Here is a 27,857-nt window from a genome sequence, read left to right as displayed (position 1 = left end):
CCAGGATTCCGAGGTCTCGGGCGGGCGAGCCCTCAGTAAGGCCGCACCGGACCGCGCTGAACCTGACTCCAAGGGGTGGGGCCCGGGAATCTGTATTTCAGCAGCTTCTCAGGTGATTCAGATGCTCAGTCAGGTTTGAGAACCTCTGATCCACTTCTTGACTTCCTCCTGCTCCTAGCGATCCCCCAGTTCCCACAACAGGAGCTGGGGAAAGAGGAAAGTTAAGGCGCCGCCGAGGACAGCACGCCCCCGGGGCCGCAAGGCAGCCGGTCCCCCCTCAGCGGGCGCCAGCCGGCGTGTTACATAACGGGCCGCGAGGCGCGCTCTCGCGAGGTTTCCACCGCCCCCCACCCCTCGCTCCACGTCAAAGGGAACCGGGCGGAGCGGCCAACATGGCGGAACGCAGGCGACACAAGAAGCGGATCCAGGTAGCAAAGCCGAGCTCTGGGGTAGGGGGTTTCAGTGCCCTCGAAAGTGGAAAAGGCAGGGAAGGCCCCCTGAAAGGGCGAGCGAAAACGAGGGCGAGGTGGGGCGGGGTTCCGCCGCGAGGCTGCTGGCCGCGGGTGCGTCGTTGTGAGGGGCCTGAGTGGGGGTGGTGTTGGCCACGGCGGAGACGGAGACCGAGGTGGTGGTGGAGCTTTGGCGGAAGGAAGGAGGCGCCCGGCTCGGAGTCCGGCTGCCGGCCCCGGGTGCCTGTGGCCGCGCCATCCCGGGCCTGAGCAGGGAGGTCAGCCTCCTTCTGGGAGCAGACACTGACCCTTCCTGGGGCTCCTCCCCTCCTTTCACCCCATCGTCTCGCCTTAGCTATCCCGAAATTAAGGCCACGGTAATTGGGGTAGAAGGAGGCGGAGGACTGACCTAAAGCAGCCTGTTCTTTGTGCGCATTGACCGTAGAGGGGTAATGGTGTGGACTTGGTCGGCTGCCCCGGGGGCCCAGGCAGCGATCTGCTTATCCAGATGTTCAGTTGCGTTGCCCTCCTTTCTCCTTAATATTATTAATTTAATATCTCACTTGAAGCTTGCTGGCTTTCTTCCAGGCGACACTGTGTGTAAACAACCACAACCCCTGTTGGTGCTGCAAGAGGTGGTGGCGCCCAGAAACCTTTCACATACCAGTGTGTCATCTTCATAACCTACATAACAACCCTCCCTCATTCCACATGCATGTCATTTGTGCATTTCTTCCTTGCAGTTTTCCACCTGTTTTTGTTCTTCGTCAAGAGTATTAAATATGTAGAACATCTTAGACTCAGGATGTTTATTAGTTGTCTCATCAGCTCGTGTCCTGAGAAACCTTCATAAGGTATCATAAATGGATAACATGTAGTAAATTGTTAATATACTAATCATGAATGGTTACACTCATCATTGCCTTTCTGTTCCTTACTATTTCATTGCTTAGAATGACTTTTTCTGTCTTCTATTTTATCCCTCCACCTTTTTAAAGTTTTCCAATTTCTGGGCCTACACTACAGGTGCTTTGAGCTATGCAAGTTAAAGTTCTCCTGGAAACTTTTAAGTATATGAAAAAGGTAAACATCATTAAGTTTGGAATTTGGTAGAAATAAGAAAGTTCTGAACAGGGTAGAGAATGAATTAGCAAAAGGCAAATTCCACGTTCAGATGGGTCAAATCAGGGCTTACAGTCAGTAGAAAAAGTTTCTAATTATACTGTTTCTAACCTTTTAAGATTTAGTGTTACTGTTCCAATATGGATATACAAAATTTTATTAGAATATGTATTGAAGTTGTCTGTCAGATTTGTACTTACTGAAGTCCTTATCTTTACACTTGACAGTATAATTTTATGTCCTTTAATATGCATTGTTTTACTACTATTTCAGCTGCTCCTAAGGTTGTAATGATGATATAATTCACCTTTTGAATAGCTGCTCTTGTTTCAGTTGTGATCTTATATTAAACAGAAAAATAGGTAAAAGAGGCTGTATGGTACTGTACTGACAGTGGCAGAGAGATAAAACTTGAGCCAAACTGTGCCTGTTTGTACTTCATCTCTACCAATTATTAGCTGAGTAACTTTGAGCAAGTTACATTTTACCCCAATTACTGCATCTGTAAGAAAGAATATTTACCTCAAATAAAAAAAAAATGGAAAAGAACTTGAGGGATGTAGGATTGCTGTGAAAACAATAGATAAGTCAATGATTTATTAAACGTTATAAAAGATATTAAAAGTGCTTGACACATAACCCCTCCCTTATATTCCTACCCGCCCCCCCTTGCCCTGTATGAAGGATTTAGGTTGGATTGTTATTTTGGTTTTTGTTAAGCACTCTTTGATATGCTAAAGAAAGATTAACAGCTCTCTATTCAATAAATAAACCATTAGGTTGTGAGTTATATAAAGTATAGCTATTTACTTTCTGTTGTTTATTTGAGGCTTGATTGTTAAAAATCAGCGTGGCATAATGCAAAATGAAAATAAATGGCATGTATTTTCCCATCCTTGAAGTTTTCTACATGGCTCTGTACAGTGTGGGAGATCTTGGAGTACTACTTTTATGCAGTCTCACAAATTTATAAAAATACTCTATCCTAGAAAATTCCTCAGTTTTATCCTTCCAGAGAATCAAAGACTCTAATGCTGGCATCACTTGTGATAAAAAGATCAAATGTAATGAGTGAAAAGTTCAGAGTTTAAGTGACAGGAAAGATTCTGTTGTGGAACTTTTAGGCAAAAAGGTCTGCAATATCAACTGAGTTTTCTGTTGTTTGATGTTTCATGTTTAGAAAAGATTTTTATGTTGAATATGTTCAGTGACCTTGAACTGTAATTTGTGCACTGGGGGAAAATGTTTGATACAAATAAGTAAGTTTAGGGTAAAAAAATGTAACTATTAATAATTTATTTACTTTTTCTAGTGCAACATAATTTCAGATTCTATTGTCTCATCATAGTTGAAAGGAAGTGGATTATTGTCACATTCCCTTCTTGTACTCACATTACTGGTCACTGAAAACCAGAAGTGAGCTACATGTTTATTGACATATTTAAAAATTTTAATAATTGAGATTCTCCAGTGAGAGTGATCTTAATCCACATTAATGAAACTTTTGAAAATAAAGATTTAAGTTATTTAAGAAATGCAATTGTGTACGTTTTTAAGGATATGCAGTAACTTTATATATGATAACAAAGTGTTGTTTACTAGAAGTATTGATTTAAAATCCTGGTATCATGAAATTTGAGAATTGAAAAGAATCTAGTAGAGTTTGTTTGGAAACCTTTTGCACAAATTCATTCTTCCATAAAAGCAGAGTAGTGGGCCCAGAGCTTACTGATCTCACTCAGTTCTTTCATTTTACAGATAAACTGAGGTCCAGTGAGGTTATGTGACTTCACCCAGGATCATTAATCAAGATAGTAAAACCAAATTTAGACTAGGTCTTCCAGTTCTAAAATGAATATTCTTTCCACTTCACCATTGATAAAAAATAAGTTGCTCTGAAATACTTTAATCCTCAATTTTTTATATTAGATTGTACAACATAAGGGTTTTTTTTTTGTTGTTGTTGTTGTTTTGAGACAGAGTCTCACTCTGCTGCCTGGGCTAGAGTGTGGTGACATCAGCTTGGCTCACAGCAACCTCAAATTCCTGGGCTCAAGCGATCCTGCTGCCTCAGCCTCCCAAATAGCTGGGACTATAGGCATGTGCCACCATACTTAGCTAACTTTTCCTATATGTTTTTAGTTGGCCAATTAATTTCTTTCTATTTTTAGTGGAAATGGGGTCTCACTTGCTCAGGCTGGTTTCGAACTCCTGACCTTGAGCTATCCGCCTGCCTCAGCCTCCCAGAGTGCTAGGATTACAGGCATGAGCCACCGAGCCCAGCCTAACATAAAGTTTTAACATGATTTGTCCCTACTAAAGAAAATCATCTCATTTAGTATTCTGTTTATATGTAAAACATCCAGTTGAGTTTTGAGACATTTAAATGGCTTACTAGTTCTTAGAACTTTCATAACCTCCATCAGTTATTTCTGTTGCACCCATCTGTCTCCCTAGCAATAAAACCCTGATATATCATGGCTTTATGGGCTTGATTTCAGGAAAGAGAAGAAAAGAGAAAGTTTGGGACTCTGAAGCCAGACTACACAAATCTGGCTCTGATAACATTCTGAAGAAAAGAGAAGGAACCCAGGAAGCTAATCCTAAGTCTGAAAATTCCCCCTAGAGGCTTAATGAAAGGCCTTCCAGTTACCTAGCAAGTCCCTTACTAAACAGGAAATACAATGAAAGTGAATTGGAAGTATTACAGAAGGGCACTGGTATGGTTAAGATACAGATTCTTGTAGAGCTTTATTAGTAACATGCTGTGTGATTTTGAGCAAATGATTCCTCTAAGATCCCCTCCAGCTTTCAAATTTTATTCTGTTAACCTATTAGCATTTTCACAAATATTTTGTACTGCTTATATAAAAGATATAAGTTCACAATTTGTAAACTAAGCCTTTTAGTTTTTTGCTCGATTCACTATTGACATGTCACCTAAACTTATATCAGAAATTTTGTAAGATTGAAGCCTGTGGCTTACTTACTCTTGATCAATTTTTTTTTCTCAAAAGTTAAATACTGGCAAAAATACTGGAAATAGTAATCTCTATTTCTTTATAGTGTTAGAGTGTTGATGTATTCTAAGTAAAAATATTTGTTTAACAATTTTATAGGAGTGTTCTTACCAAACTTTCAATTTAAATAATGTTGGATTGTAAGTTGCAGGAGCCAGCATATTAGTATTTGGATACAAAGAAAGGTAGTCTCACCTAAACTCCTAAACTTACTGGCTCTTAGCTTACCCATATTCTAAGAAAGGTGTGCTCATTCATTGAGCTAAAAAGTTCTCTCCATTTGTTGAAGGTTGATAGGTTGTTTTCTCTTTATTGGTTGGTGCTGCTGTTCCCAGAAGGCTTGTTAGAAGCCTTCTAGAAAAGTTATGAAAATATCCTGTTTACATCAGAAAGGAGAAAAGAGGGACGGTAATGTAGTGCAATATATAAACAAAAAGAAGGTAAGACTGTTTTATGCCCTCCTAAGCTGTGGATCTTCTGTATAACCAATTTCCAGGGTTCATGTTCTTATGGTACTCTTCCACAGCAATCTTTCTAGCTCTACAGCCCCAGCAGATTTCACAAATTACATCATTTTCATTACAGGCAGTCTACAATATGGGTAACTTATTGTAAGTTACTGATACTTTAAGAAAGTATCCATGGACAAGTCATTCTGTGTCTAGTTGGGAAAGATTTTCCAAGTCCATGTTTTCTGGGTGTCTTCTGTACATTGTTGGTTTTTAGTGCCTTTACCAAAGAGGGAATGCAGTTGTAGAGAAGTTTGGTGAACTTGAAGTTAATTGTTAAAATGAGATTTAAAATTTTTGTGCATAGGTATAGTATCAGATTCCTTATTGCATAATATACAATGAACTCAGTATTTTATGTATGCTAACATTTAATCAGATTTTGCATGTGATGCCTCCATCAGCAATCAGTAGATTAGTATATTTATGTCTATGTTCAGTAAATTGTATAATTGAGTGTATGAGTGTGTGTCGTTCCCAAAATTGATATAATTGTTCTCCAGAATCATCTTCCTCCCAAATTTCCTTTCTATTATTGAAAAATTGTCCTTTTCATTCATAAAGTTAGAAATCTGACATTTTAACCTATTTCATTCATCCTTTATTGAGTCCTGTCTATTCTACATTTGAAATGTTTCCAATATCTAAATTTTCTTCCCATTCCTAGTCCACTGTCACATCACAATTTACTTGAATACTACTGTACTCTTCTAAACAGTCTCCCTGCCTTATGCATTTTTTTTCAGTTCATCCTACATACAGCCACCAAAATAATATCTAGATCATTTTGTGATTATATCCTTTTGTTCAAAAACTACTGTTAGTTTTTTTGTTACTTACAGGTAAAGTTGAAATTTCTCTACTTGAAGACTGTAGTCTAGGCTAATAGAATAATAGTCTATTCTATTAATGCTTACATATACTTAACCTCCCTTCCTAACTTGTCTCTACTGGAGCCATATTTTGTATTATTCTCAGCCACAGTGTTCATGCTCTTCATTCAGTTTACCCAAAACTTGTTCATCTTTCAAAATCTAGTTCCTTCTTCCAAGAGGTCTTTTCTAGCTGTTCTATTCACATTGATAATCTCACTCTTACTTTGTGAACTTCTAAAATATTTTTCCTACCACTCCTTTTGGGAAATAACAGTTGCTGCATTAGATAGTTATGTAGCGAAGTGTAGGTATCATGCCTTACAAATCTTTGTATTAACTGTAGCATCCAAAGATTATAGAGTATGTATTTGATTGAACAGTTTACATTTATTCACACTTTTTCCCCACAATTTTTAATCAGGCACATCCCAATAACAGGTTATCAGTTAATTAGATAAACTTTAAGTTGACAACAGATGTGTCAAATGAGGAAAAAATTGAGCATATGTGAATGTGATTATAAAATAGAATTGGTTTTTATAAACTATAGTGTTTCAGCTATTTATGGTATTGCTTTTTCAGGTGTATAACTATATAGAATATTACTTACTAATAGATGAGGCTGGAAGTGTATATTATATAAAAATAATTAAATACTTTCATCTAACATATATGGTACCAACATATATTAATATATTTTAGCATGGCTTCAAAAATTTTAATAAGGAATTTTCACCTTTTACCATGTCAGAAAGTATTTGATATATATTTTTATTTATAAACATAAAGGTTTTTATTTCATAAATACTTGGTTTTTACAATAGTTGTCTTTTGGATTGAGTGGTTTGGGCTTTTAATTCTTATTGCCACAAATAACCCACAGCTGGTAGTAGCAGAGTATAAGAAATCATACACTGTTAATTGGGCTAGAAGTAGAAGAGTTGAGAAATGCAAAGGAAAAATGTGAGATGTAGCTGGCAGGTGACTCAACCACCAAAGCACAAGCTTTCACTTCATGTGAAATTACTCCTTTTCAAAATAAAATTAAACCTGAAACCCTGGTTTGTTGATTGTTCCTTATTTTCCTTAAACATAAATGAATTCAGACTTACCTGAAATGTAAGAAAACCTCATATAAAGACAGATAATTTAAGTAGATTATTTTTTCTATTTCGTGTATTAGAATTTCTTGTTTAAAACAACTGTCTTAATTATTCTCAGCCTCCTAGATTCTTGGCAAATAATTCTTTATTAGTATTTGGCATTTTATTCTTTAAAGAAACAGAATTGAAATCATTCACATTTAGATTATATATTGCCAGAAATATTGAGTGTTCTATGTATTGTGCTTACGCATGTAATTAAATACAGTTCGTCTGTTTGAATAGCTTACAACAATAAGACAACTTTTAAAAGTTTATACAGAAGATGTGTACAAATGTAGACTGCCTTCATTTTCTTCAGTATATAGGTGGGGAGAATAAGTACACAGGAAGAATTGTCAAATTAAAGAAGTTCAGATGAAAGAGAATAATGGGAAGATGGGGAATGATAAACAATGAAGAAAGTAATAGAAAATTTGCGAAAAGGTACGAAGAAAGAAAACCGGGGAAAAATTAAAGCAGCCTTTCCAAAACTTCTGTTTGTCAGTTTACTTCCATTACTCGTTTCTTCAAATGAGATAGTAGTATCTCTGTTTTTGCATTTTTTATTTTTGCCTCACCCTTACTGGGGAAGAGAAGACAAGGTGGGAAATGAGACCCAGAAAGTTATCTGGTATCTGCGATCACAAGGAGAAAGAGAAGGGAATACAAATGTCGACATCTCAGTAGTATTAATATTAGGGCAGCTATTATTGGTTAATTTTAAAATTCCTTCTATGGTTCACTGTCCAGGATATATATCTTTAGCTGTTATTTTAACATTTATGGTACCTGTTTCTATTTACTTTGACATTTGGGCAGTCATGATTGGCAACATGTTATCTTTTATAAAAAGAGACCATGCAAGAGTGAAGGTGAACTGGTACAAAATAGTTGCCATACTGGAAAAACAACTCAAATACTTGATAGTTGAGGACAAGAAGCAGACAGGCTTTGCCTCTATCAACTTGTATTTGAAAAACATGTAGTTTTTTTAAATCTCCATTTTTATCTTTTCTGTACATTACCAGGTCTGCTCCAGAGAAAGCTTGAAAGCAAGGCCTCTACTTCACTCAGAAAGATTCATAGAACAGATTTGTAAATTATTGAATTTCTCAAGTAAATGATTGCACTAAAATAATATTCTTATGTTGCAGGAAGTTGGTGAACCATCTAAAGAAGAGAAGGCTGTAGCCAAGTATCTTCGATTCAACTGTCCAACGAAGTCCACCAATATGATGGGCCACCGGGTTGATTATTTTATTGGTAGGATTGTATCAGTAAAATCATATTAATGTACATATCTTATGAAGTTACCTAAATTTGGGATGTATAGAAGTTTTAAAAATTCTTTCCAAGTATGAATGAAGCTGATGATGGGCATATGCAGTTGATTATCCTATTCTTTCTTTTTATGAATGAGAATGTCTATAATAAAAAGATAAAGTGCTTTCTAATAACACTTGTTGGAAATTTTTTAAATGGGATTTATTTTAGTATTTTGAAATACTACCTTTTTTTCTTGTGTGTAAATATTTTCACAAAAAAAAAAAAAAAAAGAAATACTACCTTTTTTTCAGATAATACGTGTACTTGGAACTAATTAGGAGCTTTGGTTCTTTACATTATCCAAACAACATTATTATAAGCTGATACCTTTTATAATATAGCCCCATAGTTTATAAATAGTGATTGAGTTTGCTTGTCTCATAAATTAAAATTGAATTGTCAGTATGGAGAAATATTCCTTTATCTTCTCTTTCTTTAGTTGTTATTATTAGTGATTTTGACATTCATTAAAAATTTAGAGAAAAGGCATGCAAATCTCTTTGGATCTAATTATATTTAGCTGCTTCTAGTAACAGCAGTAGATTGTTTATGGAGCTTATTTTTCAGTGAGTTACAGTAAACCTTGATGAGAATTTTCATGGGTGGGGAGGAGAAGATTTTTGGTTTATCCTACATTTGATTTTGATTAGTAATAAGGGCAATAGTTAGATACAAGTATTAATATATTGAATTTTTGAACATTTCCCCATTGATATGTCTTACTTTAATTAGTGTTTCTGAATGCCATTTATTTCCCAGCGTTACTTTAAAAAGATAATGTATTTCACAAGTTGAGGTTTTGAGGAACTATTACCATGATATTAGACTTAATTTTGTGTTGAGCTTGGTTTTCTTTTCTGTCGCCAGAATGTTGAAATTTTGCTTTATAAAATATTATTTAGGTAGCCATAATTTAGCTATGTGTACTAAATTAAAAATAATGAATTTCTTCTTTAGCTTCAAAAGCAGTGGATTGCCTTTTGGATTCAAAGTGGGCAAAGGCCAAGAAAGGAGAGGAAGCTTTATTTACAACCAGGGAGTCTGTGGTTGACTACTGCAACAGGTAGTATTTATTTCTTAGTAAAGGACAATGTAAATAATAATATTAAATTTTCTCCATAGAAAATTTCTCCTTACATCATTAAATGTAGTGATATCACAACATAAACATAGTTTTTACATATAACCAATATTTCTTTGGTACCTCGCAAAGTGTGTTTGGTATTAGACTGTTTGGTATTTTTAACTATAATTTTTATTTATGTTTTGTTACTTTTGTGTATTTACCAGGCCTACTGAAGGGTCAGCAATAAAAAATCATACACCAGTGCCTACAGTGAACAAAATGTTCTATCTTTTATAAAAGCAAATAAATGGTCAGGGGTCTTTTTTCCCAAAACTTTTGCAGGGATTCCTGCTATCCCTGTTATATCTGGGTTTTTAGTGCCGACACCCAGAGCCATGAGCCAAACATCCTTTCCTATGTTGTTTAGTGTTTGCTATTGTAGTATTCCTTATAAAATCAAAACAGCTGCAACATTTACCTTGTCTTTTATTTTGAAGATTTCAAGATGAAGTATGGATAATTCAGTAACATACACATGTTTTTCATAATAGGTACTTTTTCTCTTTTGAAAAAACTTTTGATGATGAGTGGTTTATCTAAAAGACAAAATCACCTTCTTCTTGGGTTTTCTTTCCATTTATGTCCTTAGTTTACTTACTACTTGCTGTTTCTTAATAAATGTTAACTAAATTTTGTTATGACACTGAAGTTTATAATCTATGGAAACTTGAGATTATTTTATCTGGTTTGAAGGGAGATGCACACAACACTTATTAATATTTTGTTTAATGGCACTTAAAGTATCAGCCACCTGGGCATGCTCTTATTTCACAACCTGGTTTTTTAAGTTGTCATGTTAAGGAATTATCAAATATTTCTTTAAAATCTTAGTTGGCAAAGACTAGAGATTACTAACGGACCTTTCAGAAACAAGTTTCATTGTTGGGGTGAGGATGAACTAACAGTGGTGGGGTTGATATTTACATATCTTTTACAACAATTCATCTAATTAGAATTAGTTCCAAAGTGCAAACTTCCTTACCTGCCACAAAATAGGTTTATTTTTTACATATAGTGTAAAAATTGAGAGATGCTACAAAATGCAGAAACGGGGGCACAGAGAAAGTATCCAAGGTCACATAGCTAGTAAGTGGCTGATCTAGGATTCTAAATCCAGCAGTTTGGTTCCATAGTCTGTGCTTTTAACTACTATACTACACTGGCTCTTAACTACTATACTACACTATCTCCACCAACAAAATGATGATGCATTTAATGGAGCAGAAATTAAAATTGGTTCACCTGCCAATACTATTATTTCAGATATTAAATCTGTGAGCCCAAATCTCTGAGGAAAGTAGTCAGTATTAATCCACATCTCTTGGCTTTTTAGGAGCCTTTTTATATGAAAAGCTCAAAAGACCCAAGTACAGAGAATGTCCCAGAGACAAATTTGATTTTCATTATATATGTTATCCCCATTGATGTCAGGTTTTTTGGGTCCTTTCTGCACTAAAATGAAGGAGAGAAGTATACCTCCACCTAAGGTCTTCAGAGCCATTTCTTTTTTTTCTTTTGAGACCGAGTCTCACTCTGTTGCCTGGGCTAGAGTGCCGTGGTGTCAGCCTAGCTCACAGCAACCTCAAACTCCTGGATTCAAGTGATCCTTCTGCCTCAGCCTCCCGAGTAGCTGGGACTACAGGCATGCACCACCATGGCTGGCTAATTTTTTTTATTTTTGGTAGAGACGGGATCTCGCTCTTGCTCAAGCTGGTCTCGAACTCCTGAGCTCAAACGATCTGCCTGCCTCAGCCTCTTGGAGTGCTAGGATTACAGGCCTGAGCCACTGCGCCCAGCCCAGAGCCACTTCTAATACAGCAATTGAGTCCTTGTGATGGCCATTCCTCATGGGTTCCTACCCAATAACAGACAAAATCACAAAAGAAGTATTGGTTTCTAGTTTCATTTCCTGAAACTATTGGTTTCTAGTTTCATTTCATTTGTTTTCTAGTTTCATTTCCTGAAGCAACTAAGTGGGCATGATGGTGTCTGAGGAAAAACAAAAGAAAATAGTCTCTTTTTTATCATAACTTGCCATATTCCCTGAATGGTTCTCCTTCCTCTCTGTCCTATCTGCCTCTCAATATTACAAATATATTCCTTAAGTCCTACCTCTACCATGTAGTATACCCCAGGTCCTCCAGCCCACATTAGCCTTTGTATATAAAGTTCTACTGAATTTATAAAGTTAATATCATCCAGTTTGGCCTTTAACTATTTTAGAGTTGTTACATTATTGCACATATGTTAGTTTCTTTTTAAACTCTTGCCAGCTAAATCTGAAAACAATTGTAGGACTGTTTTATACTTTATTGTTACTACATAGCACAATGTGAACACTTAATAAAAACTCACCACTGCCATGTTGGTAGAAGTCCCCAACATGTATGTGGCATTCAATAAATGTTTCTTAAATCTGGAGGAAAAAATTAAAAGGTAAGGAAAAAATACAGAAGAAATTTTAAAACGTTTTACAAGCTGTTTTAAAACCATTTATTTATTGCAACAAATATTCACCTATTATATGTCAGGCCCTAGAAATACAGTGACTGTGACTTGGTCTCTACCTCAAAACACATGCTCTAATCTGTTAGGGAAGATTTATAACTAATTACAATGTAGTGTGTTCTATAAGGAAGACATAAATGGTGAAACTATTAAGAATGACTTCACAGAGAAAATGTTTTAATCAAATTTTGAAACATAAATAGGTGATTACCCAACAAATAAGAGAAGAAAGAATATTCATCCAAACAAGGGCATAGAACACACTGATACAGGGAAGTGTGAATAGTTCTGTGAAAATGTCAGAGAACTTTGTGTTAGTGATTTGTCCTGTATCATTTATTTAAAGCTAAATAAATGAAAGCTCTGATAGTATCACAGAGGTTAAATAATGTCAATCTCACTTTTCTTGGCATAGAACAAGTTGAAACAGACATTCCCTAAAGACTCATCAAGGAATAAGTCAATGAGTCTACTTATTACAGAATGGAATGATGCTATAATGTAGTGATTTATGAAACCAAATGTGTATATATTCCATAACTGTTAAATGAAATTGGAGATTTTGCCATAGCAATAATGGCTCACATCGAATGCATATGTGCCAGACACTGTGCTAAACAATTTACATGCTTCTCATTTAATCCTAAAAACCACTGTTATGAGATATCCCATTTTAGAGATAAACTGAAATTAAGTAACTTCCCAGTATCACCCAGCTAGTTAAGTATTAGAGGTGATATTTGAACCTGTTTACCTAAATGTAAGATTATTTTCAACACCAATTTGATTGGGGTTAAGTCTTTTTTTTCCCTTCAGCTATGCAGGAAGGTTGATAGAAACAAATGATCTTGCTGGTTCTATACCCTTCTGTATCTACTCATCATGGAAGAACGCTTTCCTACTAGAGTTCTATGGTTTATATTTTAAATTATTTCTTTATTTAAGAATAAGCTTTTCTACTAACATAAATTTGAGAAAACTGAAAATGTAGAAAATGATTTAGAAGAAAATCCAAATTAATAATGTTGCTTCATAGACAACCACATCATCACATATATTAAAGTATATATATATGTGCATGTATACATAATGTACTCTTAATGTATGGACATCTATAATATAAACTATAAAAATGCTGGTTTTTCAATTAACGTATGATGAACAGGATATATTTTTGTTTTCATATTGAGTGGTAATAAACGTTCCTGAAATGATTGGGGAAATGTTCCTGACAGAAAATCTGGAAATCACATAAGTGCATAAACAAAGAAAATTAGAATATATGTATATTATAAATTTTTTCAGACATTCTGAAGTAAAGTAAAAAATATAAAACTCTCCTTCATATTCAAACACCCCATTACTACTCTTAAATCCCACTTTCTATTCATTCATAACTGCTTTATCATTAAAGTCTCATTTCAGATTTTTGTTTGTTACATATGTATATGTTTGCATAGCAGATATTAATGGTAGTGTTTTGGGGGGCAGTTTGAACAGTTACACAATCATATGCTTAATAGGTCTTCTGAACAAGTAGAATGGGCCAAATGAAGAAACCTAGAAGTTAGCTTTGTGGAAATGCTCATGGCCTATACCTAATTAGGCAGCAGATGGAAGCCCAGGCAGGCAGATAAAACAGGTGCTTCAGAGGCCCAACACAATGACAGGAAGAAGTGATTATCTGTGCAGGAAGGAAGCATCTAGTTAACAAGTGGTATGATATGCTAGAGCAGGCACCAGTAAGGTGTAAGTAGAAAGGTAGATAGTCACCATTATTAGCTGGCACAGACAGTGGCAGTGAGACCTAGTTTCTAGATTTTGTTGTGGTATTTGTACAATATCCAGGCAGAAGTGAAGAAACAAATCAGGAACTCTGAAACTGGAACATGAGATTTGAAAAAGTAGCTTTTAGATGACTAACGTGTAAGGGCAACCCAATTTCTTGAATAGGATTATAGAGTTAAAGAGGAAAGCATTGACTTAATTTGGAGTCAGATTAAAAAATGAATAAAGCACTATTAAGCAGTTTACAGTCTAGTGAAGGAGCAAACTTATATAACAAATTATATAGTGAGTTAAAAGATAAGTGCTATGGATAGGAAAGGAGAGAGGATGGGAGCAGGCTTATAGTTTTAAACAGGGTGGGTTTGTGGTTGAGGGAAAACTTGAAGGAACTGAGAGAGTGAGACAAAAGGGCCTGGTTATTTGGGAGAAGAGCATTCTAGGTGAAAGGAACAGCCAGTGTGAATGCCCTGAAGTGAGAATGTAAATAATAATAATAATTGCTAAAGAGGGAGAATAAGGTATTTAGAGAGAAATTAGGGAAACTAGGAATACATAGTGTTTTGCCAAATATATTGCACATTTTTCGAATCAGTGTTAGAGTCCTTTTCAGTGTCCAGAAATCTTACTTTAGTATATTTCATTATTCATTACTTACTTAAAGATATTTGATTATAGTGGTGGTCTGAAAATGAAGTAGAGGTAGAAAAAAATAACATCAAGAAAGACAGCTAAAAAGACATTTGGATCAATCAAATTGTGGACATACTTTTAATCTGTTAACATGTCTTAAATTGTTTATTTCTCCCCCTCCCCCATCCCTTTTTTTTAAGGGACAGGATCTCACTGTGTTGCCCAGGCTGGAGTGTAGTGGCACAGTCATAGCTCACTGTAGCTTCAAACTCCTGGACTCATGTGATCCTGCAGCTTCAGCCTCCCAAGTAGCTAGAGTTATAGGCACACATGCCTGCTGCCACTCCTGGCTTTTTTTTTTTTTTTTTTTTAAAGATAGGAGGATCTCTCACTAAGTTACCCAGGCTGCTGGATTCCACTTCCTGGTGTCAAGCAGTCCTCCTGCCTCAGCCTCTTGAGTGGATAGGATTACTGGCCCAGCTTGATTACTCTTAATGAACCCAGAGAGAAGCTTTATATGGATAATCTCAAACCTGTGATCTCTTTTATACCTAAACCGTGAAAAATGAAAATTAAATATCACTGAGGTTTGGCAAGTTTTATATAATTGGCTATAAAGTTTTTTGATTACTGGTGGAGTTAACTATTTTTCCATGGGCTTATTAGTTGTAAATTCTCTTATGAGTTGCCAAATTGTGTCTTCCGTTGCTCATTTTATTCAGATCTTGATACTTTTGCTTTTTACTCTATATCTGTATAATCAATGGGAAATATAATGTCATACTTTTTTTTTCCAAAGGCTTTTAAAGAAGCAGTTTTTTCACCGGGCACTAAAAGTAATGAAAATGAAGTATGATAAGGACATAAAGAAAGAAAAAGATAAAGGAAAAGCTGAAAGTGGAAAAGAAGAAGATAAAAAGAGCAAGAAAGAAAATGTAAAGGATGAAAAGACGAAAAAAGAAAAAGAGAAAAAAAAAGATGGTGAAAAGGAAGAATCAAAAAAAGTGAGTTCAACTAAAATTAAATAAAAATAAAAATCACTATGCAACATGTGGCATATGGACATATTTAAAATATGCAACAACCACTTGAGATAACCATATTAGGGTTATTATAAATACTATGGTTGAGAAGTTGTATTTCTGTGTTACAAATAGTGAACGTTTTTTGACTGTATGAATGTCATATTGAGTTTTTTGCTTGCTTGTGTTACTTCTATTCAACTTGTGTTTTTCTAGGAGGAAACTCCAGGCACTCCCAAAAAGAAGGAAACTAAGAAAAAATTCAAACTTGAGCCACATGATGATCAAGTTTTTCTGGATGGAAATGAGGTGAGAGTATTTAGCCTATAATTTGAAATCTAGTTTTCCATAGAAGATTTTAGAAATAAGTTTGATGCCTTCATTAATAAAAGAAGTCATTTAGATAAATATAACCATGCATGTAAGTACATAAAGCTACTCTATTTTAAAAAATACATAATTTCTCTGAATTTAGATTTTTTTAAAAGTCAGAATTAGATTTGGCTGTGTATGAGTGATAGGAAACCTGAAATAACAGTGGCTTAATACAAAATAGATGCGTATTTCTTTCTCATTAATGAAATCTAGAAGTAAGCAGTACAGGTGGGCAGCTCTCTGGTGGACACAGCTCTTCCTATCTTTTCTCCTCTGTGTGAGGCTTTTAACTAATGTTACTTCGTGGTCCAAAATGACTGCCAACCTCATATCTGCATCCAAAAGAGGAAAGGAGAGTGAGGAACCTGCTTCCTCTTTAAGATCATCTTAAGGGCACTGTCCAGGAACCTGACAGTTTCATTTTTGCTTGGATTCCATTGTCCAGAACCTAGTCACAAGGTCATGCTCACCTGAAGTAAACTCTTGGAAATGCACTTTTTATACTAGTGATTATTTGCCCAGCTAAAATGTAGGGTTTCCATTATTATCAACAGAAAATGAGCAGAATGGTTAATAGGGGACCCCTACTGGTCTCTCTTATACAATATATAGTCAGACACATCACATCGAGGGCCTAAAATTTTCAACACTCCTTGATGCTTTTGCTGGAGAAGATGGTTTTTATTGTATCTTTTGTAATGGGAGATTTGTATGGTGATAGCCTTCCATGAATACTACTTACTTTACTCATTTAACCAATACATAAACTTGAGTTATATACTAGCCCTTGAATTATTGTGAATTTCAAGACATATCCATTTTGCTATACCTATACAAAAATAACATATTTAAAGTAGTGGCTCATAGGGCTATGTGTTTGAAATTCTGGGACAGCTTTTCAAAAATATGTGTTCTAGGAGGGTTCCAGACATACTTACATGAGAATATCTAGTGTGTAATGGCGGGGAGGGTTATGCATCTGTAATAAAGTGTCCTCAGGTGATTTTGATATAAACCCCCAGTAAAGAACTGCTATAATAGAAGACTATAGGTCTTTATCATGAGAACTCAGATACCCTCAGTTAAACATTGAGCATCAGCTATATGCCAGACATTTTTACAGGTGCTGGGAATAGCATGATAAATACAATAAATTCTTTGCTAGGAAGCTCTTATAGCCTAGCAAAGATACAAGCATTTAAACATGTTAGTATATTACAGTGCAGTAAGTGATAACAGTGTGAGAACACCAATTAGGAATAGTTAATTTAATATGAAAGGATAAGGAGGGTCTGGAGACCCTGGACACTTGTACTGAGGCTGGAAGCATGACTAGCAGATTGCCTGGAAGGAGTTATAGGTACGTTAAGGAAAGAAGCAGCCTGAGCAAAAGCATGGTTGTTTGCTGTGTTGAAAAAGCTAGATTTTATTCTGTAGAAAGCAGCATGCACTCCAAAACTTTCAAAGTTGGGAAATGTCTATTTTAAAAAACTTACTTTTTAGAATGGAAACTGGCAGAAGTAATGTCCGCGGATCTGATTCCTAGGGAAAATAGAGAGAGAGTGAAATAGGAAGGGGGTTGAAATGGAACTCCCAGGTGTTAGAAATAGAGAACCTAGTTGGACAGACACTAAAGAGTTCTGGTCAATATAGAACTAGGAAATGGAAGAATACTATTATTTGTAGAAACAGAGATGAAAGCAAGAGGTAAAACTAACAGTTTTATGGATGATGATCAAGCAGAGTTCTGATCTGAATGATGAAATAAATTTCTGTTGTATAAAATAATACCCCGATAAAAGTAAATTAAGCTTTGAAGCATTGGCCCTTCATGGATGAGTGGGCAGTGAAATTAGTACAGGGAGTCATAGAATCTTCATGTTCACCAAGCATGATCTGTAATAATGGTTCTTCATGGTTTATCAGTAGGAGACAAAAGGGTGAAGTTGAGAGTTGCTGGATCTGTGATACAGCCTGGTTAGAATCTGTCTTAACTGTATTAGCCCAAACATTATTACATTAGGGACAAAAAGGTTGACAATTACTGTTTTTTTCAGTTGAATAAATAATGATTTAAACACATGAACAAATTCTTAAATGCATATAAGGACATACAAATCTACAAAGTTCATTACAGAATTTATAGTTTTCTTATCGTTTTCCAACTGAATGGATGCCAAAAGAACCACTACTACTGAAGAAGGAAAAGGTCTTTGGAATTTGTTTACCTTAGAAAGTATTTCTCATGTGTTAAGAGGTTGGTGACTGCCTCAGGGTACCTAAAATAAAGAATTAAGCATTACTTTCTAATGTGACCTTAGAACTTTTAAGCACTGAAGTTTCTTGATTCTTCTAGGTATATGTATGGATCTATGACCCAGTTCACTTTAAAACATTTGTCATGGGATTAATTCTTGGTAAGTAGCAGGATGTAAGTAGCTTTCAAGTACAGTCTAAAATTTAGAAAACAAAATGCAGATGCCATAAGAGAAAATATTTCTAAACATAAAATAGCTATCATTTAAATATGTTGTTTAAATAAAGTCAGAAGATAAATGATAAACTAAGGAAAATTTTTGGAACATTATTAAAACAAAAATCTTTGAGAAATTGGCAAACTGATTAAGAGGATTACAAAATTTGACAGTGAAGTTTTTAGAAAAAAATCAACACTCACCAACAATTGTTATAATAGATATGTCCATCATTTTAGTTTTTATGAGGGACAGTATAGCAATATCTTTCAAATTCTACATGCATATACAATGACCTAGAAATTCCACTTCTAAGAATTTATCCCTTGGCTATTCTCATACAGTTGCACATATTATCTATTTTAATCTAAATCCCTCATAATGTACTTAGAGTAATCTAGCAACTATCTTTCAAATTTAAAATGCTGCCTATATCCTTTGATCTAATAATTCCACTTTAAGAAATTTATCCTATGCTGTAATCTCAGGTATACAAATGTACACTTACAGGGGTTTTTGCAATATTTTCTGTAACAGGATAAAATGAAACAAGTTTCTCAATAGAATGGTGAAGTAAATTACAGTACAACTACCCAGTAGAATACTGGGCAGCTTTTAAAGAATTAGGGTGTACTGATGGAAAGTTATCTAGAATAGATTAAATAAGAAAGTTGCAAAACATTAAGAATAGTATAATCTAATTTATTTTGATAAAAAATTCGATGTAGCTAGTTTTAATTATATATAGGCAGTCTCAGGGAATACAAATAAGCTTAATAGTAGTTAACCTCTGAGGAGTGGAACAAGAATTAGATGAAGACTTAATCTTTGCTCTACCTTTTCATTTGGTTTCTTAGTGGGTGTATAGTCCTGTAAGTATGGGGCAAGTTTTGTGGGGAAAGAATGATTTAACAAATAGAAAAAGAAAATAGCAGTTAAAGCAAGCTTGATCAATATGATATCATAGGATCCCATTCAAAATAACTTTTTCATAGCACAGTTGAAATTTAATTAAACCCAACCCAAATAGCTAACAGTTATTGATTACTTACAATGTAGTAGTCATTTTGCTAAATATTTTACATACAATGTCTCATTTCATCCTCAGAACAACCTTTAAAACAGAGGAATAGGCACTTACTAAATATAAGATAACCTCAAAAGGGTTAAGTAACTTGCCCAGGGTTACTTATAAATGATAGAGCTAGATTTGAATCTTGATTTTACTCTAAGGACCTAATAACAAAGCTTCTAATTTCTTATAATTCATTCATGTGGCCCCACTTTACTTGTGAAAAAAAAAAAAACCTAGAGATGCTTGTATACATTTCCCTGAGTACTAAAAACCATCTGTGGCAGAATCACCTGGGGACCTTTTTCAGTCTGGATATCAGAGCTCCATTCCAGAATCAGAATCTCCAGGGAAGGGCCTTTGGAATCAATTTTTGTTAGGTTTGTTATTTTATTATTTCTTTTAGTTCTCCTACTCAGTAGGCAAATATCTTAATATTTTAAAAAATATATAGATTGAAAATGGTTGTAGTTAATAATTTAAAGAGCCAGCAATTTTACATTTTTACATGGCTCTTTTTTTCTAATTATATGTAAATTATACTAAAAACAAAACTAACCTAATTTAAGAACAGTATAAAATTTAGGTTGAACAATATGAAATTGCTCATAATTGACCATTTTTTAACTCTGAAAATGGCAAAATGGCAATTTTATATTCCAATATGTTTCATACTTTTTCCCCTTATGAATATATTCACTGTTATTGCAACCATTCCATTTAATTTTTTCTCCTAAAAGTTATCTGTGTAACTTTGTCATTTCTTGTTCTAGTGATTGCAGTAATAGCAGCCACCCTCTTCCCTCTTTGGCCAGCGGAAATGAGAGTAGGTGTTTATTACCTCAGTGTGGGTGCAGGCTGTTTTGTAGCCAGTATTCTTCTCCTTGCTGTTGGTAAGTATTGTTATTAGTTAAATTGACTTCAGTAAGGTAAGTATTGAATAGTTGAACTGTAGAGCTTCAGTAAAGTTCAAGCAAAATTAATATAGGTAAATCAAGAAGTATATGGTTGTACTTTCTAGGTCAAATCCCAAAACTGACTGATGCTTGATTAGATTTGTTCTAATCTGAAGAGAATGGATTTAATATATTTTTTTAATTTATTTTTTAAATATTGGTATTTTTTTAACAAATCATGTGTTTAAAATAAAATCATGTGTTATAAATGTGCTTTGACAATTAGCTATGGCAAGGACTATAATATTTTTTCAGTGGTTGATCATTTATTAGACATAATACTTTCAGTAAGGCCAGGCACGGTGGCTCATTCCTGTAATCCTAGCACTCTGGGAGGCCGAGACGGGAGGATCACTCAAGGTCAGGAGTTTGAAACCAGCCTGAGTAAGAGTGAGACCCCGTCTCTACTAAAAATAGAAAGAAATTAATTGGCCAACTAAAAATATATAGAAAAAATGAGCCGGGCATGGTGGTGCATGCCTGTAGTATCAGCTACCTGGGAAGCTGAGGCAGAAGGATCGCCTGAGCCCAGGAGTTTGAGGTTTCCGTGAGCCAGGCTGACGCCACGGCACTCTAGCCCGGGCAACGGAGTGAGACTCTGTCTCTAAAAAAAAAAAAAATACTTTCAGTAAAACATTTCTATATTTTGACTTAAGGCAAATGAAATGTGTATTAAATATTTAAATTCTATGCATATATTTAATAAGTGGTTCTAAACAATTGATTTGCCATTTTGGAGAAAATCAATAATTTTCACCCAGATATCAAAATAAATTCTAGATGCATTAAAGAGTTAAATGTTGGCCGGGCGCTGTGGCTCACGCCTGTAATCCTAGCTCTTGGGAGGCCGAGGCGGGCGGATTGCTCAAGGTCAGGAGTTCAAAACCAGCCTGAGCAAGAGCGAGACCCCGTCTCTACTATAAACAGAAAGAAATTAATTGGCCAACTGATATATATATATATAAAAAAAAAAAATTAGCCGGGCATAGTGGCACATGCCTGTAGTCCCAGCTACTCGGGAGGCTGAGGCAGAAGGATCACTCGAGTCCAGGAGTTTGAGGTTGCTGTGAGCTAGGCTGACGCCACGGCACTCACTCTAGCCTGGACAACAAAGTGAGACTCTGTCTCAAAAAAAAAAAAAAAAACAAAAAAAAAAAAAAACAAAAACAAAAAAAATAAAGAGTTAAATGTTTTAAAAATCAAGTAGAAAAACATAAGTGAATAGGTTTTTACATTTCTGGATTATTGGGGTCTTTTATAGCTAAAAAGCAATGTAAAAATAACAAAAAAGGCTGGTAGATTTGGATCACATAAGAATAAAACAAACTTTTTCATGTCAAACAGACAAAACTAAAAACAGGCAACAAACTGGCAGGAGAGGCAAAAGCTTAAAATTCCCATTTACTTATACCACTTGATAAGAGGATCCAAATATTAAATTGGCAAAGGACGTAAACACCCTTTAATCCTTTGAAAGAAGGAATAAAAAACAAATGATTATTAACTATATAAAATTGCTCATTACTAGTAATCAGAAAGAAAAATTAACATAATGAGATATTTTTACCCTACTTAATTGGGAACATTATTTTGAAATGGTAATACTCAAATGCCAGGCAGGGGTTGATTGGAAGGAAATGTACCCAAATGTGGTGTTAATTACAATTTAAATTTTTTTTATCTATACTTTTCTGTATTTTTCCACAATAATGGAAAATTAGGGAATAATTATTACTTGTTTAATCAGGGGAAAAAAACCAACAAATATTATTTTACTTAAAATCCTAGTCTTTGGCCAGGTCTGGTGCCTCACACCTGTAATCCTAGCACTTTGAGAGGCTGAGGCAGGGAGATTGCTTAAAGTCAGGAGTTCCAGACCAGCCTGAGGAAGACTGAAACCCCGTCTCTACAAAAAATAGAAGAATTAGCTGGACATGGTCGCTCATATCTGTAATCCCAGCTACTCAGGGGTCTGAGACAGGAGGATTGCTTGAGCCCAGTAGTTTGAGGTTGCAGTGAGCTATGATGATGACACTGTCCTCTAACTAGGGCAACAGAGCGAGACTCTGTCTCAGAAAAAAAAAAAAATCCTAATCTTTGAAGATTTTCCCATTTAGACTGGGCAATTCTAATTTTTCACCTTGGGAAAATATACATGAATTTTTCTCAGCTTATCTAAAGCTGTCTAGTGATTTTTTTAAAAAATTATATTGAATTCCTTGATTCATCTGGAGTTTATGTTGGTGTATGGTATAAAGTTCTGATTATTTTCCCCAAATGACAAATCAATTTTTCCACCAACACATAGGAATACTTCTTTATTAAAAAAAAAACAAAAAACACCCCCATGTTGTTGACCTAATATCTGTTATTAGAGGGCATAATTTGATCAAGATTATCTGGACTGGGTGCATGTTATTCTGAGGCTCTGTGATGCATAATAGATATTTATATTTATAAAGCATTACTCTTAGAGCCCTAAGCAATTTCCCTTTGCATATCCTTCTCACTGTTCATCAAGGTGTCCTAGGTTGGTGCCACTGTCCATGGACATGGACCCAGGAGCTCATTGGTATCTTCCTTCAGTCAGTCACGGTTATGGACCTTTTTTTTCTCTGTGATCTCTGAGTGAAGCCTTCTCCACCTACCTTTAATTTTTTCCTTACCCCAGCTTAGTCACCTTGAGAAAATCTGTTGCTGCTTCTGTGTATAACACAAATGCATGCACGTTTGTAGGCCAAGAAATGACATCTAAGCCTGTTAAGCAGGTAACTAGTGTTAATGTAATACTAATACCTACATCAAGAAGGAGAAAAACCATAAACTTTGATCTGACATTAGACATAATAAAATTGATGCCTTGTGCCTCTCAAATCCCTGAAATTTAGAAGCTCCTTGAAAATTTTTAGCAAAGGTTTAGCTCCACTGAATAGAATTATTACACTTGCTTATCTTTAAATTAAACCAGTATTCACAGTAATTTGTTGTTATTATATAATTTTTGTCTTTAAAATACTGGTTCTTCAGTAATTTTTTTTCATTTTAAGTATTCTGTGAATTTAAATATGCATTATGGATCAAATAGTCTTCTAAATTAAACCAGGAAGCAAACCCAACATTTTCTGTTGATTCTGTTAGAAAATGCAATTTCAAATATACTTTCAAGTAGTTTTGATCTGTATTCCACTTGTAAATTAGATATTTCTTTTGTATTACCTTATGAAGTATTAAATACTGGTCACAATCATATTTGGTGTTACTTTGAAAATGCATTGTTAATATTGCCATTTAAAATAAGAATTTTGGCAATTTCTGAAATGGAGTATGGAAACAGTAGAACAGTGCATGTCACAGTTTTCCCCTGAGTCTTCCCTTTTTGCCCTTGGTAATCTTATGCCACGTAGAGAAATCCTATAAAGTATGGTAGAATTCTGCCAAGCCCAGTTTATATGTGGTAAAAAAAAATTAGGTTTTATTTGTGCCATTTCTGTGGTGTTTTTTCTTGGATTTGATACAAGATTTCATATTATTCACCATCTATCTTAACAACACTACAAAACCTATCATAGCATCATAATTACATTTGGAGAAAAATGTGCAGCCTCCTTAAATGTTGTTCATTATTTTTTATCTATCAGTGGAATTTATTCTTTTTTTTTTTTGAGACAGAGTCTCACTTTGTTGTCCAGGCTAGAGTGAGTGCCGTGGCGTCAGCCTAGCCCACAGCAACCTCAAACTCCTGGGCTCGAGTGATCCTTCTGCCTCAGCCTCCCGAGTAGCTGGGACTACAGGCATGCGCCACTATGCCCGGCTAATTTTTTTATATATATATCAGTTGGCCAATTAATTTCTTTCTGTTTATAGTAGAGACGGGGTCTCGCTCTTGCTCAGGCTGGTTTTGAACTCCTGACCTTGAGCAATCCGCCCGCCTCGGCCTCCCAAGAGCTAGGATTACAGGCGTGAGCCACAGCGCCCGGCCTTATCAGTGGAATTTATTCTTAAAATCATAATTTTCAATATGTTTACCTTTTCTGTTTATACCACAAAAGATTCTAATGTATACAGAAGTTTTTCAGAATATTTATGTTCTTGTGAAGTAAAAATTATTACTTCATAAAAGTCAAGGCAGCTGTAATCATTTCATTCTATTTATTCAAAGCCAAATAATGGAAAAAGCATAGATGAACTTTTTTCAGGCTTTATATGAAGACAGTGATATAATTGTAAAGAAAACAAAAGCAAAAACACCAAAAATCCTGCCATAATTGGTTAGTCTGTAACATTCATATAATCATTATGACCTTTTAGAAAAAGGAAAAATCTGGCTGGGCTTGGTGGCTCATGCCTGTAATCCTACCACTTTGGGAGGCTGAAGTAGGAAGATGGCTTGAAGACCAGCCTGAGCCAAGAGCAAGACCTCATCTCTACAAAAAAATAGGAAAAATTAGCTGGGCATCATGGTGCAAGTCTCTAATCCCAGCTACTTGGGAAGCTAAGGCAGAAAGATAACTTGAGGAGCTTGAGGTTGCACTGAGCTATGATAACACCACTGTACTCTAGCTGAGTGACAGAATAATACTCTGTCTGAAAAAAACAAAAAGAAAAAAAAGAAAATCACTCAGCTCTACATAATTGGTATATTTAGAGAAAACTATATGAAATATTGGGATTTATGATAACATTACTACAAACTTTAAACTTAAAATTCCATTCCACAGTTTTATCATAATATAATGTTCTAAAAGAATAATTTCATAAACCTTATATGCTTAAGTGATCTTGCTTTCATTAGCATTGTATTGTTTCCTGATATTGAGAGGCTTGGTCCTTAAATAAGCAAAAATTACATAATATACCTAATTAATAAAATAAAAAGAATTAGAAGATAGAAACTTACTAATAGTAGAATTCTTTTTCCAGAGCCAATTTATCCTTTAGGCCAGGTAAGCACATGCCATGGACCTGCAATATGTGTAGGTTTTCATTTTCATTTCTTTAAACTCAGAAGTAGTAAAAAATATGTATTTATATGTATATACAGATAAAAATAGTAAATCTATGCAGTATTTTGTTTGCATTTATACCAATACAGTCATAAATATATATATTATATATATAATTTTTAGTACTTTTTATTGGAGGAAGTGCCCTACAAAGGCAAAAGTACTTAGAGCCTAGTAAAGTCATGATGCAGTCCTGCTTTTTATTTTTTATTGTTTTCCTTTTTTTGTAGCGACAAAGTCTCCTCTGCTGCCCAGACTGGAATGCATTGTTGCTATGCCCTGTAACCTTGAAGTTCTGGGCTCAAGTGATTCTCCTATCTCAGCCTCTCAAGTAGCTGGGACTATAGGCACAAGCCACAGCACCTGCTAATTTTTTTCAGTTTTTTAGAGACAGGGTCTTGCTATGTTACCCAGGCTGGTCTTAAATTCCTGGCCTCAAGTGATCCTCCTGCTACAGCATCCCAAGTCGCTGGGATTATAGACATGAGCCACCACACCTGACTCTTTTTTCTTTTCTTACACTATGATCTCATGAATACTTAAACTTCCAACTGACTGCTATGGTTATTAAAGTATAACATCATAACGTGCATAAATCATAAACGTATATTTATGAAACAGTGCCCAGATGAAAAAAATAGAAGTAATTTTTTGAGAGTGGCATTATAGCATTACAACTTCAAGTTTTTCTACCTCTACAATACTGTGACAGCTGCTAAACTAGTCAGGATTTAAATATTTGTATTTAAGATGTGTGGAATGTACAAGTAATAAAGCTTTCCCAGCTTTTTATTAACAAATATTCCCTTCTTTCTGAGTCAAGGCTTGAGTTATTCAATTAGAGAAATTTTTCTTCCACAGCTCGTTGCATTCTATTTCTCATCATTTGGCTCATAACTGGAGGAAGGCATCACTTTTGGTTCTTGCCAAATCTGACTGCTGACGTGGGCTTCATTGACTCCTTCAGGCCTCTGTACACACATGAATACAAAGGACCAAAAGCAGACTTAAAGAAAGATGAGAAATCTGAAACCAAAAAGCAGCAGAAGTCCGACAGTGAGGAAAAGTCAGACAGTGAGAAAAAGGAAGATGAGGAGGGAAAAGTAGGACCAGGAAATCATGGAACAGAAGGCTCAGGTGGAGAACGGCATTCAGACACAGACAGTGACAGGAGGGAAGATGACCGATCCCAACACAGTAGTGGAAATGGGAATGATTTTGAAATGATAACAAAAGAGGAACTGGAACAGCAAACAGATGGGGATTGTGAAGAGGAGGAAGAGGAGGAAGACTGATGGAGAAACACCTAAATCTTCACATGAAAAATCATAATCTGACTAATTTGGGACTGAATAAGTACAAGAGGTTGGATTTTCTATGTTGGCTGATCGTCATAATGTACACGTGGCAACTGTAGCATTCTTTAAATCTATTTACTGAAATGTATTTGACATCCAAGAAGTTATATTCAGTCTTTTATTTTATAGAATATTGGTACTATTATTGGTACAGTTTAAAGCCATTAATGAATTTTCTTCATTTGATAATTTTACAGTAAGTAGGTCTCATTCATTTTGATAGTTATCAAAGAGTCACTTTCCACAATGACATTTAGATTAATGGCATTTTTGATAGTTGTATGGCTTTTTACTGTTAAACTAATCAAAATAACTTTAAAAGAAATAAAGAAACTCCAGTATTTCAGATTATGCATACATAGTTATGTAGCCATTTCATAGTTTCTTTAAGATGCTTAAAACTCATTGTTCTTGGTAGGTAAGCTTTTTTTTTTTTCATTATAAAATTATACCAGGAAATTTATTTTAAGATTCTAAGTTAGCAGGGTTCAAAAGCATTTTGTGGAAAAAAAACAATAGTAACAATGCAGCAAAACTTTTAGTTTAGCTACAAATTCTCCTTTTCCGATGTAGGAAATCCAAACTGATTTGTACGTCTGATTCAGAGAAAGATAGTCATCTCCAGCAGAGAAGGTGAACAGCATTGGTTGGAAGGTCATGGCTCTTATTCCCCATTTCCTTGTCATAACGTAAAGTGTATTCTGTACATAATTTACAAATAAAACATTTTATTTTAATTGTTACTTATTAGATATTTCTCAACACTTAAATTTGTAAAATTAAGACCATGTAAGGGTATGTTTTTAGAGAAATGGAAGTTTCAATAACCCAGAGAACATCTGTGATCTTTCTACAGCAGCTTCAGTTTTGTGCCAACATTCCATGTATTTGAATATGAGTAAAAACTGATCTTTATTAAATAAGGGCAGGCTTAAAGTAGCTGTTTGTACGCCTTAATGTTCATTTTGATTTATTTTAAATCTTTACATTCAGAAATGGGGTACTGTATTATTAGACCAGGAGGCACTGCTGTGAAAGATAATTTACTGTTCTAAAATATCAATTTAAAATAAAGAATATAAAAGAAAACATAAGAGAA

The 27,857-nt window shown here is 35.0% G+C and overlaps 1 protein-coding gene across 1 annotated transcript; it reads left to right on the top strand.

Annotated features, from left to right (window-relative positions):
- The first annotated feature begins 293 nt into the window (after positions 1-293).
- On the top strand, positions 294-27,857 carry SEC62 (SEC62 preprotein translocation factor). Its single transcript, XM_012779255.3, has 8 exons — positions 294-428; positions 8,275-8,383; positions 9,404-9,509; positions 15,298-15,502; positions 15,737-15,829; positions 18,252-18,312; positions 20,215-20,334; positions 26,262-27,857. The coding sequence occupies exons 1-8, from the start codon at positions 393-395 to the stop codon at positions 26,693-26,695; spliced, it is 1,164 nt and encodes a 387-aa protein (XP_012634709.1). The 5' UTR covers positions 294-392; the 3' UTR covers positions 26,696-27,857.

Source organism: Microcebus murinus, chromosome 1 (assembly GCF_040939455.1).
Source record: "Microcebus murinus isolate Inina chromosome 1, M.murinus_Inina_mat1.0, whole genome shotgun sequence".
NCBI classification, from domain to species: Eukaryota; Metazoa; Chordata; class Mammalia; order Primates; family Cheirogaleidae; genus Microcebus; species Microcebus murinus.
The sequence above is the reverse complement of the archived record's forward strand: the minus strand, read 5'-3'. Positions and strand labels throughout refer to the sequence as shown.